Genomic DNA, 18,271 nt, shown 5'->3' with positions numbered 1-18,271 from the left:
CGATGACCACTTCATGCTTCATTTCTGGTTTCAGATAGCTCAGGCTTTTAAGTTCCTTCCAAATTAACTGGTTATTTAAAATTATGTAGAACATATCTTGTAACTTATCAGAACTTCACTATTTCACAACCTCGATTCATTTGTTTCTCCACAAAGGAGAAAACAAAGAAGGTGGATTAAGCCCTTGAGAGGTTCTTCCCTCCTGGGTTGGGAGAGGTCCCCAGGTTCATTTCCTGACTAACTGACTCTGTCTCATCAGCAAATCCCTGCCCATCCCATTCCCACAGATTTTATTTCCTGGTCAGGTTTCCTCCTAAAGAGTCAGCCAGACCCTTGAAAGGGCAGGGCTTTCTGTGTCATGTCTGATATGAATCACACTTACTCTGATTCTCTTCTGTGACTCTTAAGTCTGGTGTCCACTGGAATGTGTAGGGGATATCTGTACTTGTCTTTCAGGAATAGATACTTGTGGAAGCAGCTTAATGAACAGGGGTAAACAGGTTTTCAGGTTTCACTACTGGCTTAGATGGTAAAGAATCCATCTGTGATACAGGAGACCTGGGTTCAATCCCTGGGTTGGGAAGATCCTCTGAAGAAGGAAACAGCAACCCACTCCAGTATACTTGTCTGGAGAATTCCATGGACAGAGGAGCATGGCAGACTACAGTCCACGGGCTCGCGAAGAGTCGGACAGGACTGAGTGACTTTCACTTTCGCTTTCAAACAGGTTTCTGTCTGGCTGGACTCCTGAGAGTTTTTGATATGCTAATATAAGGGGTGAATTTCTAAGAGGTCAATATTGTAGACTGCATTTCTAAAAAGTGTTTGACCAAAGAACACTTTTTTTTTTTCTGCATACAGCTTCTCAAGAAATTAGCAATCTATCAATAGACTTGAATCTCTGCCCTTTTTAATTACTGGAGTCCTTAACTAAATCTTGACCCTTTTTAGTTACCAGAGTCCTTTTACTATAGATGGAAGGTCTAAAGCCCCTCTCTCACATCTCTAAAGATGAATTTGCCTAATTCATAAGAATAAAGTTGTTAAATGCTGCATGTAAAAGGCATAGAGAAGGGCCTCGGTAAAATTTACTTCTTTTAAAGAAGCAATGATGATAAAATGGTTCCTATGATTTCTAGTTTTGTGATTTTTTTTTAATCATTACTTGTAAGATGGCTTTAATGGCCCCAAAGTTAGTTTACCATTTTCCCAAATGCCCACAGGAAAAAAGTTAACACAAACTTCACAATTTCACTATTCACAGAAACTATTCTTATTTTTAAAGGGCAGCAACTGGGTTTATGTTTCTGAAACAGAAAAACAGCCATTGCTCAACACTTGGTTTCAATTGCTAGTCATGGAGGCAGTGGCTGGATCAGATGAACTCTGTTAGTGGTAAAGGTTTGCTTTTATTTCAGGATGAGTGCCAGTCAATTACTTACAGGAAAAGCCACTTGACTAATTTCAGATATGCTTTTATCAGAGAATAATAAAACCTTTAAAAGTCACTTTTTTAACTTGAATTTTTTTCATCTGAATTCTAGCTATTATTTGGAATGGAAATAATAGTAAATAAATTTATGATTAGACATAAAATGGACTTAATAGAGAACTTCACATCACGTAGAAAGGTACCTGCTAAGTCGCTTCAGTCGTGTCCGACTCTGTGCGACCCCATAGATGGTAGCCACCAGGCTCCCCCCTCCCTGGGATTCTCCAGGCAAGAACACTGGAGTGGGTTGCCATTTCCTTCTCCAGTGCATGAAAGTGAGAAGTGAAAGTGAAGTCGCTCAGTCATGTCCATCTCTAGCGACCCCATGGACTGCAGCCCACCAGGCCCCTCCATCCATGGGATTTTCCAGGCAAGAGTACTGGAGTGGGGTGCCATTGCCTTCTCCGTGAAAGGTACCTACTTACCATTAACTTCAACTGATGAGGTGTTTATTGACAAGGCTCTGGTGTTCCTTATCTTCTCATCTAAGATGCTGCGGATTTTCCTATTTCTCACTGCACTTGACTCAGCAGAGGGGAACTGGAACACCATAATGACATCTACTGTCGTCCCATCTTCCTCTGGACTGTGACACAGAATAGAAAGGTACTTGTTCAAAGAATACATCCAGTATTATCCTACACTCTTTTTTTTTTTTGTATTTTATTCCCTTGAATTATGCCTCAATTGAAAGTGTCAGCAGCTGATTATCTCACATTGCTACTCATTTATGTCACTCTGACTCAAGATTGTTTCATATATTCTCTCTTCATGTTCTCTTTTTGCTTTAAGTGAATTTTGCCATTAATTTGAAGGCTTGTTATAGCATTTGTATAAGACTCAGACACTAAAATGTTGTCAGCAAAATCATAAACCCTGAATATTGGAAAAAATTCAGTGGTGTCTTTGATCTATCACTCATGTGATACCTTCATCAGCTCTAAGCTTCCATGATAAGTGGTCATCTCATCCCAGCAAGTAATTAAAATAATGAGAAATTTACTTCCATAAAGAGGCTATTTCTGTTTGGTCAGCTTTGATTTTAAGAGAGTTCTTCACTTGGAGTTGAACATATCTCCCTAAACCTTCCATTTCATAGGCTTATGCCTACCAGTTGGGACATACATAAAACATCAGTTCTCTCTTCCATGTGTAATATTTGAAGACAGTGATATTCTTGGTCTCTGAGTATTCTCCAAATTAAGTATACCCAAATCCTTGAACTTTTTCCATATAAACACATTTAAGCCCCTTCACTTGAGGGGCTGAATTTCCAAATATACTTAACATATGAAAATCAAACAGTTAAAGGTCTTTTAAAAAATGGAAACCTATATGTTGATCTGCCACATCTCTTATTTTTACACTTCAAAAGATGTAAGCTATAAAAGCATGAAAGCCCTATTTTCCTGAATCCCTTGACTTTAAAAAAGAGGAAATGGTATCAATTTGAAGGGATTTTATATACTGTGGTTCATTTAGGCTCTGGAATGTGAAGATATAAACAATCAGAATTTTATGTCAAATTGGCAAATATTCCCTCTTCTTAAATCAGAGGGAAAACATTGTTTACTAGGTGGAATGCACCCACACAAAAACTTACAAAATGATAATGACTACACATTCAAAAGAGTGCATAAGGCTATGATAATTTTGCTACGATATTATGGCAAGTCAGAATTTGAAAATGGAGGGTGTGAAATCTAGAAAGTTTCAGCAAAAACATGCTTTTCCTCTCCTAGATATTATAAAATGTATCAAATTTATATTGTAAAATCCTTCTGGAGGTCACTAGTTACTCGGTAAAGGTGTAAGAAACTTGGAGTCATTCTGCCAATAGGGCATTAGCCTATTGGTAAGAAAACTGATTATTATTTCCTTCAAATATATCCATCTGGGTATTCTCATTTTTTTTTAAGAAGATGAGTCACACAGGCCCATATGTTTGTATTTGTTACATACATGTTCTGCTATGAACTTTCCAAATAAGACAACTGAAACTTTTGAGTAATTTCTCAGACTATATGAGTCTCTTCCTCCATCTCTACAAATGGAAATTTATTTCAACATTTATTTCAAATTTATTTCTTTGTGTTTGGGCATGCCTCCTGTCACTAGGGGTTCAATACAGGAAAGACTTGTGACCTCATTTTGTAGTCAACTTTGGCTCCTTAATATTTTTGAAATGACATATGTATTGAAAGAATACCATTTGGTGCATGCAGTGACATGCTGCTGGGTTTTCTCAAGGCCCTGGTTTCTGGTAGTCTCAGGCCTTACCATCACTTGATGGGATTTGAATCCTGTTCTGTCACTTGAGGAATTTTGAACATTTCACATAACCTCCCAAAGTCTCAGTTTTTGCATTTACAAAATGTTGGTAAATGTTGTTGCAATCACATTAATAAGAAATCCTGGCCAAAAGCCAGTCTCGTAGAGGCAACAGTGTATAAAGGTTCCTGTCTCTCATGCTTTTGGTCACTCTAGACTGTGAAGTCACCTTTGCCCAAGCATACGTACGTCAGTTTCACTACTTGGTTCTTGATATAATGCTTGTTCAAGGCCGAATCTATAAATGTCTCATCCACCTGTTATGACAATAAAGAGAAACTATGTGTTAATAAGATATTTTATAATAAGAACATACCACTGATTAAATGTTAAAGCAAAATAAAAATGTTTAACATGAGTAATATCATTATTTAAACCACTGGTTCTCAAATCTAACAGTGCAACAGAATCATTTGCAGAAAAAAGAAAAAAGACTTAAAGATGCTGGAGTGCCTCTGCCAGAGTTTTGGTTATAAATGACCCTGAGGAAACCTAGGCATTTGTAGTTGTAAAAATCTCCCAGATGACTCGAATATGTTGATGCAGGTGTTTGGGGTAGACATTATGTTCCTAAAATTCCATAGAAAGTGAAGCAGAAAGATGCATAGCAGAGATGGGATATCGAGGGAGTCCTGGAGAGGTGGTGGAGAGAATCCTGGCTTAGTACTGGGTTTGAAGCCAACCTTTTCTGCTACTCATGAACTGGGCAACTGTGGGAAAGTTACTGAGCCAATTTGAGCCTCAGTATCCTAACATCTAAAACAAAGATGTTAATATGCTAACTCATATGATTGTAAAGATTAAACACATATAAAATGCTGGGTACATTTTGGTAGTAGCCTGTTGGTGGATCAGGTTAACCCCCATCCTGGCATTGCAGGTCTCAGATTTCTTTGCAGGTCTTTGGATGTGAGTACAGGGAAGAAGTATTAGAGATTTAGGAAAGGCAACGATCTTTTAATTGTTGTTGACTATGAGCCCTAGAGTGGGCAAGGGGGGAAGAAAGAGTAAGGTGGTCTTGCAGGTTTAGGTCAAAGTTGTGTTACTCAGTTTATGTCAACAGGGAAGTAGAATGAAAACTACTGTTTTGGGTCTATTTGAGCAGAATTTTAATCACCTGCTGAGGCACCATATTAGAACTGGACATGGAACAACTATCTGGTTAAAATTGGGAAAGGAGTATGTCAAGGCTGAATATTGTCACCCTGCTTATCTAACTTATATGCAGAGTACATTATGCAAAATGCCAGGCTAGAGGATTCAAAAGCTGGAATCAAGATTGTTGGGAGAAATATCAGCAACCTTGGAGAAGGAAATGGCAACCCACTTCAGTATTCTTGTCTGGAAAATCCCATGGATGGAGGAGCCTGGTTGTCTACAGTCCATGGGGTCACAAAGAGCTGGACACGACTGTGCAACTTCACTTTCATGTTCACTTTCAGATATGCAGGTGACACCACTCTGATGGCAGAAAATGAAGAGGAACCAAAGAGCCTCTTGATGAGAGTGAAAGAGGAGAGTGAAAAAGGTCCCTTAAAACTCAACATTCAAAAACCTAAGATCATTGCATCCAGTTCCATCACTTTCATGGAAAATAGAAGGGAAAAAAATGGAAGCAGTGACAGATTTTATTTTCTTGGGCTCCAAAATCACTGCAGACTGTGACTGAAGCCATGAAATTAAAAGATGTTTGCTCCTTGGAAGATAAGCCGTGACAAACGCAGACAGCATATTAAAAAGCAGCGACATCACTTTGCTGACAAAGATCCATACAGTGAAACCTATGATTTTTCTAGTAGTCATGAACAGATGTTAGAGTTGGTTCATATGAAGGTTGAGCACCAAAGAATTGATGCTTTTGAATGGTGGTGCTGCAGGAGACTTTTGAGAGTCCCTTGGACTGCAGAGATCAAACCAGACAATCCTAAAGGAAATCAACCTTGAATATTCATTGGAAGGACTAATGATGAAACTGAAGATCCAATACTTTGGCTACTTGATATGGAGCACCAAGTCATTGAAAAAGACCCTGATGCTGGGCAAGATTGAAGGCAAAAGAAAGGGGCGGCAGAGGATGAAGTGGTTAGATCTATCGATGACTCAGTGGACATAAATTTCAGCAAACTCTAGGAGTTGGTGGAGGACAGAGGAGCATGGTGTGCTACAGTCCACAGAGTTACAAACAATAGGGCACTACTTAGCTCCTGAACAACAGCAACAAGGCACCATGATGCTGTGACTTATCACATGTAGATTTTGGCTTGCAGTATCCCCTAGTGACCAGTGTCATCTGAATCCAGGCACTGATTTTCATATTTGATTGATGAGCCAAATGTGAAAAAACTATGTCCTAAATCCTTAAGGAGGAGACAGGGAAAGTTTAACTCTTAATGAAAATAAAAAGACTGTTTCAGAGATCAAGGAACAAGTTATGACTTTCTTAGCACTATCAGGCATTCATAAAAAGCTTAATTAGGAAACAAAATATACATGATCTCCCTTCAGTCAGTTCAGTTCAGTTCAGTTCAGTCGCTCAGTCGTGTCTGACTCTTTGCGACCCCATGAGTTGCAGCATGCCAGGCCTCCTTGTCCATCACCAACTCCCGGAGTTCACTCAGACTCACATCCATCGAGTCGGTGATGCCATCCAGCCATCTCATCCTCTGTTGTCCCCTTCTCCTCCTGCCCCCAATCCCTCCCAGCATCAGAGTCTTTTCCAATGAGTCAACTCTTTGCATGAGGTGGCCAAAGTACTGGAGTTTCAGCTTTAGCATCATTCCTTCCAAAGAACACCCAGGACTGATCTCCTTTAAAATGGACTGGTTGGATCTCCTTGTAGTCCAAGGGACTCTCAAGAGTCTTCTCCAACACCACAGCTCAAAAGCATCAATTCTTCAGCGCTCAGCTTTCTTCACAGTCCAACTCGCGCAACCATACATGACCACTGGAAAAACCATAGCCTTGACTAGACAGACCTTTGTTGGCAAAGTAATGTCTCTGCTTTTGAATATGCTATCTATATTGGTCATAACTTTCCTTCCAAGGAGTAAGCGTCTTTTAATTTCATGGCTGCAGTCACCATCTACAGTGATTTTGGAGCCCCCAAAAATAAAGTCTGACACTGTTTCCACTGTTTCCCCATCTATTTCCCATGAAGCGATGGGACCAGATGCCATGATCTTAGTTTTCTGAATGTTGAGCTTTAAGCCAACTCTTTACTCCTTATAATAACTATGAAATAAGAAATTTTTTGATTCTTATTTCATTTGAAGACAGAACTGACACATGGAGACATTGTGTGAATTTCCCTACCATCATGTGGATTAATAAACTGGGATTTAAATGTAGGTTTCTGTCTTTACATTCATCTCTTATCAATCACACAACCTCCTTGTTACATATAATGTACATTTTACTTCAATTTCTATCAAAGAACATATGACAATAAGTTATAACATAAAGAGTTGATTGACTTAAAGTATAAAACTTGTAAAGATATATTTGGTAATATATATTTTACACTTTCCATCCAAGGCAGTATTTAGAAAACAGAGAAATTGCTTGTATCCAGAATATATACTTATTTGACTTTAAATAAGAAAAGTTTAAATAGGCTGAAGAAATGTGGGGTTCATATGTTAGAAATGAACTTGTTTGGTAAGATATGTTTTTGTAAGAACGATATTATTTTAATAATTTCACTTGTGGTACTCAGAGCCAGTCTGTTACTCAATATCTGGGGGAAATACAAAAGAAAGAAAAGGCTAACCAAAAACAAAGGGGAGAAAATTGACCAATATTAAAAGGAATAAAAGTAAATTTCTTTAGGCATTTAAAGAAGTCTGGTTTGTAGTTATCCTCTGAAATTCTACCCACAGTAGATCCCTTGGCTGTTTGTGACTTGTTGGTAAAAGTATTGGATTAAGTTTTTGACTCCAGATGACATCATTCATCTGGCAAAGCGCCTGCTGAGAAGAATATCCATCCCCAGCATCCATTCCATCTTTGAATAGTTCAGGTGTCTGGGAAGGCAAGCGATAAAAGAATAACACAGGAAGAATCTAGGTAGAAGTAACTTTTGTAATTACAGAAATATAAAAGTTTCTTCTCTATAGTTCAAATTCCAGGACCTGTCCCTGTAAAGTCTCATTGGTTGGGTCTGGGGTGAAGCCCAGAATTTTATGTGATCCATATAGCCTGGTCTAGTGTGAAGCCCAAAATCTTAAGGTGATCCATGTAGCCAGGAAAACAGTTTGAAAAATACTGGGGCACAGAGACTGGCTAAGAAGTTCCTACGCCAAAGGAATTTAAAACAGGGGAAATCAGAGAAAACATGAATGTAAACTTTATTACTGAATAGAGTTTATATATGAACCTGCTTTCTAAAGATCCCCTAAAAACGTTTCCCTGGCAGATTAAGGCCTCTTTCATCAAATAATCTGCCAACACTTTAGCATTCTAATTCTGAATTCTCAGAAGTTTCAAAGGACACTTTTTTTAAAGCTGTGTGCCAACTTGTTATAAATTTATTATTTGCATAACTTAATAGATTTAGTAATTTATAAATCTATCTTTCTCACTTTTGGGGGCATTTGCAGAGTTTTGTGATTGGAGTTAGTCTCCTAATATTGAACAAAAGACCCTCTTTCAGGGAAGTACCTGTTTATATATGATGATTTTGAAATACTGGAAATTGAACTGAGATTAAGTTATAAGAGGGCAATTGAAGTTTAGTTGTGTGTTTAATGAAAGAGTTAGGGAGAGTCTTTCAACTCAAACAAATAGACACACCCAGCCATTGAGCTCTCATTCCCAAACTAACTCTGTTCACACATGTAGCCTGTCTTTCATTTTAGATGCTTTCACCATCTGCCACTGATCCCCCCTGCCACCCATCAGCACCACCATTATCTTTCATGCTTGGGAGCACTGTTCTCAGGCATGGCTCTTGCTTCATTGTATGCTTGCCTTTCTCAGACTATTCCTTTGGTCTGTGGCTCTCTCTCTCATCCTGCTAGCTCTGCTTTTCTGAATCTCCTTCAAGGTCTATTTCAGATAAGACCTGCTTTGGGTTAATTCCTTAAACCTCAAAGTAATCTTTCCTTTTTCTCTCTTAATTATTCTTATCCCTCTTGTATCTTTTAATATAGTTGCTTACGCAAATACATTATCTCCTCTGAAGGTGAAAATCGCTCAGTCGTGTCCAACTCTTTCAACCTCATGGACTATACTGTGCATGGAATTCTCCAGGCCAGAATACTGGAGTGGGTAGGCTTTCCCTTATCCAGGAGATTTTCCCAACCCAGGGATCAAACCCAGGTCTCCTGCTTGCAGGCAAATTCTTTACCAGCTGAGCCACAAGGAAAGACCTCTACTAAACTGCAAACTCTTTATGGATAGGGACAATCAGTCTTTTCATACTCTACAATATGTAGGAATGTAGCATGGTTTTTTGAATGGATTAATAAAAGAAAGTGAAAATTCATTAGAAAGCCTTGCATTTACCTTGCATTTGGATCAAACCTGGTGGCTCAGTGGTAAGAATCTGCCTGCAAAGCAGGTGAATCTGTAGATTCAATTGCGGGTTCAATCCTTGGGTTGGAAAGATCCTCTGGAGAAGGAAATGGCAACCCACTCCAGTATTCTTCCCTGGAAAATTCCATGGGCAGAGGAGCCTGGTGGGCTACAGTCCATGGGGTCACAAAAGAGTCAGAGACGACCTAGCAACTAAACAACAATATTGCTTGCATTTATTTACCAAGAAGTTTTTACTAGCATTTTTAATGAGATTTAGCCAGATTGAGATCAATACTCCTAGAGAAAAAATATAACTGCCCATAAATATTTGAGGAGAATTTTTTCTCCTAGTTGACTTTTTCAATAATTTGATTCCTGACGTGTACAAGCAATGTGTAATGATTACCCCTCTCCAAAGGCAGTCTACATTCTTTGCCGTTTAAAAATAAGGATGATAGTCTTGATAGTCCTTATTGAAATCCTTTAAGGTTGCTAAGCTATCTATATAAAATCCAGCCTTTTTCAAAATCCAAGATTTAAGACTTGTGAATGACTATCTTAAGCCTGTATGGAACATGACCAACTTGAGCACAGGTGGTGCTCACAGGATTTTAGAGACTTATTGGTCTCTTGGTCTCTTTAGCCCTCAAGGAACTAGAAAAAGAACAAACTAATCCCAAGGATAGCAGAAGGAAAGAAGTATCAAAAATCAGAACAGAAATAAATAAAATAAAGATCATAAAAACAATAGAAAAGATCAGCAGAACTAAGCTGTGTTTTTGAAAGGATAAATAAATTGAAAAGCTTTAGTGATAATATCTAAAAGAGAGAAGGCTCAAATAAAAAAATGAAAGAGTAGATGTTATAACACAGAAGTACAAAGGATCATAAAGACTACTGTGAACAGTTCAGTTCAGTTCAGCCATTCAGTTGTGTCCGACTCTTTGTGACTCCATAGACTGCAGCACACCAGCCTTCCTTGTCCATCACCAACTCCTGGAGCTTACTCAAACTGATGTCTAGTGAGCCGGTGATGCCATGCAACCATCTCATCCACTGTCATCCCCTTCTCCTCCCACCTTCAATCTTTCCCAGCATCAGGGTCTTTTCCAGTGAGTCAGTTCTTTGCATCAGGTGGCCAAAGTATTGGAGTTTCAGATTCAGCATCAGTCCTTCCAATGAATATTCAGGACTGATTTCCTTTAGGATGGAATGGTTGGATCTCCTTGCAGTCCAAGGGACTCTCAGGAGTCTTCCCCGAAACCACAGTTCAAAAGCATCAATTCTTCAGTGCTCAGCTTTCTTTATAGTCCAATTCTCACATCCATACATGACTACTAAAGCCTTTTGACTAGATGGACCTTTGTTGGCAAAGTAATGTCTCTGCTTTGTAATATGCTATCTAGGTTGGTCATGGCTTTTCTTCTGAGGGGCAAGCGTCTTTTAATTTCATGGCTGAAGTCACCATCTGCAGTGATTTTGGAGCCCCCCAAAATAAAGTCTGTCACTGTTTCCATTTTTACCCCATCTATTTGCCATGAAGTGATTTGACTGGATGCCATGATCTTCGTTTTCTGAATGTTGAGCTTTAAGCTAACTTTTCACTCTCCTCTTTCACTTTCATCAAGAGTCTATTTAGTTCTTCACTTTCTGCCATAACGGTGGTGTCATCTGCATAACTGAGGTTATTGATATTTCTCCCAGTAATCTTGATTCCAGCTTGTGCTTCATCCAGCCTGGCATTTCGTATGATGTACTCTGTATCAAGTTAAATAAGCAAGGTGACAATATACAGCCTTGACGTACTCCTTTTCCTATTTGGAACCAGTCTGTTGGTCCACGTCCAGTTCTAACTGTTGCTTCTTGACCTGCATACAGATTTCTCAGGAGGCAGGTCAAGTGGTCTGGTATTCCCATCTCTTTAATAATTTTCCACTGTGAGCAGTTATACACCAGCAAATTGGATAATCTAGAAGAAATGGATACATTCCTCGAAAAATACAGTGAAGACTGAATCATGAAGAAATAAAAAATCTGAGACCAATGATGAGTAAGGAGATAAAGCAGTAATAAAAAAGGAAAAGCCTTTTTCTCAAAAGGAAAAGTCCAGGACCTGATGGTTTCACTGGTGAATTTTACCAATCATTTAAATAAGAATTGATGACATGCCTTCTCAAACTCTTCCAAAAAATCAGAGAAGAAGGAACTCTCCCAAACTCAAATTGAGTGGCCAGCCTTACCTTGGTATCAAAGCCAGTAAGGATACTACGAGAAAAGAAAACTACAAATAGTCCTGGTGCAAAAATTCTCAATGATGTATTAAACAAAATTCAACAGCATATTGGGAGGATAATACACCATAATTAAGTGAGACTTATGTCTGAGAAAAATTGATTAAACAGTCAATCCTAAGGGAAAGCAACCCTGAATACTGATTGGAAGGACTGATGGTGAGGCTGAAGCTCTAGTACTTTGGCCACCTGATGCGAACAACCAATTCATTGGAAAAGACCCTGATGCTAGGAAAGATTGAAAGCAAAAGGAGAAGAGGGTGGCAGAGGATGAGATGGTTGCATAGCATCATCTAGTCAATGGACAGGAACTTGGATGAATTCTAGGAAATGGTGAGAGACAGGAAAGCCTGGCATACTGTAGTCCATGGGGTCACAAAGAGTTGGACATGATTTAGTGACTTAACAACAACAATCTTTGGGATGCAAGGTTGGTTCAACATATGCAAAACAACAAATGTGACACAACACATCAATAGGATGAAAGGTGAAAATCATATGATCATCTCAGTAGATGCAGAAAAAGCATTTGAAAAAATACAAGGTTCTTTTAAGATAAAAACACTAAACAAACCACATGTAGAAGGAACATAACACAATAAAGGCCATATATGACAAAGGCTCAGCTTACACCAAACTCAACTATAAAAGACTGAAAACTTTCCTTCTATGATCAAGAGCTAGACAAGAATGGTGCCCATTCTTGCTACTCCTATTCACTGTGGTACTAGGAGTTCTAGCCAGAGGAAACAGGCAAGAAAAATAACAAAAGCATCAAAACCAGAAAAGAAGAAGTAGAATTGCCTTATTTGCAGATAATATAATTTTACATAGAAAATCTTAAAGATGCCACTGAGAAGCTATTGGAACTGGTCAGTGAATTCCACAAAGTTGCATACATATCAATGGAGAAATAAAACATATAGAATTCACATATAGAAATCAGTTTTGTTTCTATACACTAACAACAAAATATCTGTAGAATAAATAAAACAGTCTCATTCATAATAGCATCAAAAACAATAAAATACCGTGGGATAAATTTAACCGAAGAGGTGAAAGATCTTAACACTAAAACTGCAAGACTTTGGTGAAAGGAACCCTTGCACACTCTTTTTGGGAATGTAAATTGATATAGCCACTCTGGAAAAAAGCATGGACATTCCTCAAAAAATTAAAAATAAACTACCATATGAGCCAGCAATCCTCAGTTCAGTTCAGTTCAGTCGCTCAGTCATGTCTGACTCTGCAACCCCATGGACCACAGCATACCAGGCCTCCCTGTCCATCACCAACTCCTGGAGTTTACCCAAACTCATGTCCACTGAGTTGGAGATGCCATCCAACCATCTCATCCTCTGTCGTCCCCTTCTCCTTCTGCCTTCAATCTTTCCTAGCATCCGGGTCTTTTCCAATGAGTCACCTCTTCACATCAGGTGGCCAAAGTATTGGAGTTTCAGCTTCAACATCAGTCCTTCCAATGAACACTCAGGACTGATCTCCTTTAGGATGGACTGGTTGGATCGACTTCTGGATATACATTCAAAGGAAATTAAAACAGGATCTCAAAGAGATATTTGCACTCCCATGTTCCTCACAGCATTATTTACAATAGCTAAGATATGGAAACAGCCTAACTGTTCATGAAAAAATAAATGGTTAAAGATATAGTTGACCCTTGAAAAATGTTGGGGCTAGGGATGCTGAACCTCTATGCAATTGAAAGTCCCCATAAAACAAATAGTTCACCCTACATATCCACAGTTCCCATATAAATGTTTTCTTTCTACTCATGGCTCTGCATCTATGGATTCCATCAACTATGGTTGAATCATGGAATCCTACTGAATTTACTAATGAAAAAAAATCTACATATAAGTGGGCCCTTGCAAATCAATCCTGCATTGTTCAAAGGTTAGCTGTACATTCTATAGCCATGAGAAAGAATGAAATTCTGCCATTTATGACAACATGGATGGATTTTAAGGGCATTACGCTATGTGAAATAAACAAAGACAAATACTTTACTATGTTACTTACATGTGGAATCTAAAAAGTTGAACTCATAGAAACAGGTAGCAGAACGGTAGTTACCAAGGCTAGAGGATGGGGAAAATATGGAAATATTGAAAGCTTCTGGTTATAAAATGAATATGCTCTGGAATCTCATGTACATTGTAGTGATCATACTTAACAACATTGTGTTATATATCCTAAAGCTGCTAAGAGAGTAGATCTTAAATGTTCTCACCCAAAAAAGGAAATAACTATGTGATATGATGGAGATGTTACAGTGGTAATCATTTTGCAATGTAAGTGTGTCATATCATCAAATTTCACACCTTAAACTTACACAATGTTATATGTCAATTATATCTTAATAAAGCTGAAAAAATTGATACAAGAAAATGAAGAAACTGAAGATGAAGACATCTTTATATAATTAGTAATGTTATCCCAATGTGTTGGCTGAGTAAAAGTGATCTAATACAACACATAGATTTATAATATATATGGATTTAAAAATTAAATGGGAGAAGAACTGAGGTAGAATTGAACTTTCTATTATAGTTGAGTCCCTTCCTGACAAGTAGAAAAATTTAGTGGACAGAGCACATGTTAGAGTTAACCTATAGCCTCCAAATCTCACCTACATGATTTACAAACTGTGGACTTTAGCTTCAGGAGCTTAATTCTCTTATCATAAAGTGTGAATAACAATGCCTCCTTTGCAATGTTTTATTGAAGATCAGACATGAAATATACAATTACCTTTTTTCTTTCAGAATTCAAATTAAACACACTGAAGGCAGAGGTTGTGATATACTTTTCTTCTATTAGTCATTCCTAATCTTCAATTACAAAATGAATGTGAGTTTGAGCTCCCAAGTAAGAATTCAGTTACATTCTTCATCCAATTTTTCTGAACCTCTGAACACGGAGCTTTTGTTGTTGTTGTTGTTCTTGTTTTTAAATACTCGCTGCTTATTTTCTTCTCTAGACTTTCAAGTTCAATCACTCCTTTCAGAAGAGGACCATAGCCCTACACCAGGGATTGGGCCTCTTACTCCTATTACCTTATGCAACTCCAAACTTTAGATAGCCTAATACCTTTGCTAAATTTTTTACTTTGACCCGGTTGCCTTTTCTCAAGAGGAGAGCATCCTGCTTCAGTGAGCCAAGTCTCTCACTGGTTCTTCAAATCCTTTATAGAGTGTTCTTAAACTATATTATCTCCTTACATCACTTTCTGTTTCCAAGTTCTTTGTCTCTGCAACTCTAGACACATAATCTCAAGGATAGTTTGAGAATCATTTTAGGCCCTGTTTCTGGTGTTCCTGGGCACAAAGAAGATAAAATTTAGAACTACTTTGGGTACAGGAGTCATTTGTTTTTTTTTTTTTTTGGAGACAACCCTAAGAAAGTTTCTAACCGGTACCATTGTCAATTCAGATGGTGGTCACATAGTTAGGGCAAAAATATGCATATAGCTCATAGTTGGTCCTCTGTATCCCTGGTTCTGCATCTGTGAATTCAACCAACCACTAATCATGCAGCACTATAGCATGTATTTATTTTAAAAATCTGCATATAAGTGGGCCTGTGCAGTTCAAACCCATGTTGTTCAAGGGTCAACTGTAATTGAAAGAGAAAAATATAACACGGATAATTACTTGATTTCTGGTGTTTTGTGGAATGGTAGATAGGAAATAAAATCATGCAGATGATTCTTACAGATGACAAAAATTTATTAAGAAAATGTAATGTCAAATCCTAACTACATTGCTTACTAGCTGAATGATCTTGGGTAAATTAACTTTGATACCTTGATTTCCTCATCTATAAAACTGTGATAATAATTGTACTTACTTAATAAGTTTGTTTTTGAGGATTAACTAAAATAATACAGATACAGTGGTTAAGGTGCTAAGCTAATTGAGAGCTTGGCATTCAACACATGTTAACTAATGTTATTGTTAGAATGTTACAAGTTTTTCATTTTCACATTTGTAATGATGCTATACTTTAAAAATATTTATGAAATATATTTCTTCAAAAGAAGTGCTCCCTTAATCAGTGATCCTATTCAAATTTATAATAATAATGAAAAAGACCTACTTATTTGGGAATATCATAGTGTCTGGTTACTGGAGTCTTATCCGAAGAATAATATGAAAGATGAGATATGTCCTTGCTGCTATCTAGTAACTGGAATGGATTTTAGTAGAATCTGAGCATGAACTCATTTCAGTTTTGCATCTCCATTTCCATTCAAATCAGTAAATCCCCAAATATGAGGAAGAACAAGTTCTACAACCTGTCTTTCTTGGCTGTCTAATTAGCACTCACATAGATCAGAGAGAAAAATCTGGTTTATTCATTGGGAGTTAGCAACAATACACAGGGTGGCTCTGGATGAGGCCTGAACACTTCCTGGAATTCTCCTAAAGGTAAATTCATGGGGAGTGAAAGGAAAGGGACACCATCTAACTTAAACAGGGCTAAAATAATACACAGCCTTTCTTGACCATGTGAACCCTAGTTGATCCTCTTCTTTGAAGTTCTTCTGCACTTGTTGTCCTCAATGTACAATTTAGTCCTTAATTATATCATCTCATGCTGTTCAGCTTAATGTGTGTTACCGTCATCACTCCAAAGAGATGGAAAGGAGTTTAAAGAGGTGGATTGTGTTTCTTTTACTGTAAGACTCAGGAGCTAAGAATTGTCATGAGCTGAATAATCATATATTTCATAGATTGTTTAGTTAGTTACATTGAAAAAACTAGCTCACTACCTAGGTTCCTACCTAACATCACATTCAAAGGTGGACTTAAGATGCATTTAAAAACCTTCTGTTAAAGGTAAAAGTATAAGTTTAATAGAATGAAAATATGGTAAAATAATTTTATGACTTAAAAAGGAAATAAATTCTCTTAAAAACTTATGGGCAGACAAAACTGGTAAATATGATTACTTTAAAATTATGGACTTCTGTTTTCTGAAGGACAATATGGCTCAAATTAATAAAAAATGGAATGGATAAGTGCAATGTCTACTACAAAAAACTGTTCCCATGTACAAAACATAAGAAAATCTTGCAAAGCAAGATTTTAATAATTTAATAAAACAGCTATAATAGAAAAATAGGCAAACAATAAGAACAGTTTTTAAAATGTATTTATTTTTAATTGGAGGACACTTGCTTTACAATGTTTTGTTGGTTTCTGCCATATATCAACATGAATCAGCCATAGATATACATATGTCCTCTCCCTCTTGAACCTCCCTCCCATCTCCCACCCCAACCCACCCCTCTATGTTGTCACAGAGAACCAGGCTTAGCTCCCTGCTCATTAGCAACTTTCCATTAGCTATCTATTTTCCACATGGTAATGTATGTGTTTCAATGCTACTCTCTCACTTTGTCCCACCTTCTCCTTCCCCTGCTGTGTCCATAAGTCTATTCTTTATATATGAGTCTCTATTCCTGCCCTGTGAATAGGTTTATCCATGCCATTTTCTAGATGCCATATATATGTATTAATATATGATATTTGTCTGTCTCTTTCTGAGTAACTTCACTCTGTATAAGTAGCTCTAGGTTCATCCACCTTACTAGAACTGACTCAAATTCGAAGAACTGGCAGTTTTTAGAAACAGAAGTCTGAAAAGCTAACAAGTATATGGCAGTGATGCACAATTGATATATGCAATAGAAAAATGCAAATTAAACTATGAATAAGATACACTTTTAATGCCTATTCCACTGGCAGTAATTAGAAAGCCAGATGTTACCAAGTGTTGACAAAGATAAGGGGACATAGGAATCCTCATGCACTACAGATGGGAGTGCACACTAATTCAGCCATTTTGAAGAGCAATCCAGCATCAATTAGTTGGATTAAGTGTATGCACACCCAATGAGCCAGTAATTCTGCTTCCAGAAGAACTGGAATGGATCCATAAAGGGCTAAGTAGGATGATGTTTAGTTCAGTCTTTCTTGAGATGATAGACAAGAGATCAGTATTACAGATATACACTTGTTGTTTAGTTGCTAAGTCATGTCTGACTTTTTGCAACCCCATGGACTGTAGGCCACCAGACTTCAATCTCCATGGAATTTTTTCCCAGTCAAGAGTACTGGAGTAGGTTGCCATTTCCTTCTTCAGAAGATCTTCTGGACTCAAAGATCGAACCCACATTTCCTCCATTGTGGATTTTAGTGACTGTAATTATAGAGTTCAGATTCCAAAGAAAACAAGGTTTTATTGGTGGTGGTGTTTAGTCACTAGGTCATGTCTGATTCTTTGCAATCACATTGACTGTAGCCTGCCAGGCTCCTCTGTCCATGGGGATTTACCAGACGAAATACTGGAGTGGATTACCATTTCCTTCTCCAAGATATACACTATAACTCATTATATAGGAGTTAATAGAAATGATTTAAATGTACATTTATCAATATGGATAGAGTTAAAAAAAAAACAGATCTGGGTAAAAAAGTATTAAATAAAAATGATGCAAAGGTCAAATATTTGCTTCCTGCCCAATTCATAGAAGCCCCCTTGTGGCTCAGATGGTAAAGAGTTCTGCTTGCAATGCAGGAGACCTGGGTTCGATCCCTAGGTTGGCAAGATC

General features: G+C 37.7%; 1 protein-coding gene across 2 annotated transcripts in view; it reads right to left on the bottom strand.

The window, feature by feature from the left end:
* Positions 1-18,271, bottom strand: part of TMPRSS11A (transmembrane serine protease 11A) — a 54,321-nt gene that overhangs the window by 16,572 nt on the left and 19,478 nt on the right. For both annotated transcript variants that reach the window (XM_006079835.4, XM_006079836.4), the window contains exons 4-5: positions 4,013-4,080; positions 1,918-2,078 (exon numbers count right to left, since the gene is read on the bottom strand). In XM_006079835.4, the coding sequence (XP_006079897.1) occupies positions 1,918-2,078; positions 4,013-4,080 (229 nt within the window). The remainder of the gene's footprint in view (positions 1-1,917; positions 2,079-4,012; positions 4,081-18,271) is intronic.

The sequence above is a fragment of the Bubalus bubalis genome, chromosome 7 (genome assembly GCF_019923935.1).
Source record: "Bubalus bubalis isolate 160015118507 breed Murrah chromosome 7, NDDB_SH_1, whole genome shotgun sequence".
NCBI classification, from domain to species: domain Eukaryota; kingdom Metazoa; phylum Chordata; class Mammalia; order Artiodactyla; family Bovidae; genus Bubalus; species Bubalus bubalis.
The sequence above is the reverse complement of the archived record's forward strand: the minus strand, read 5'-3'. Positions and strand labels throughout refer to the sequence as shown.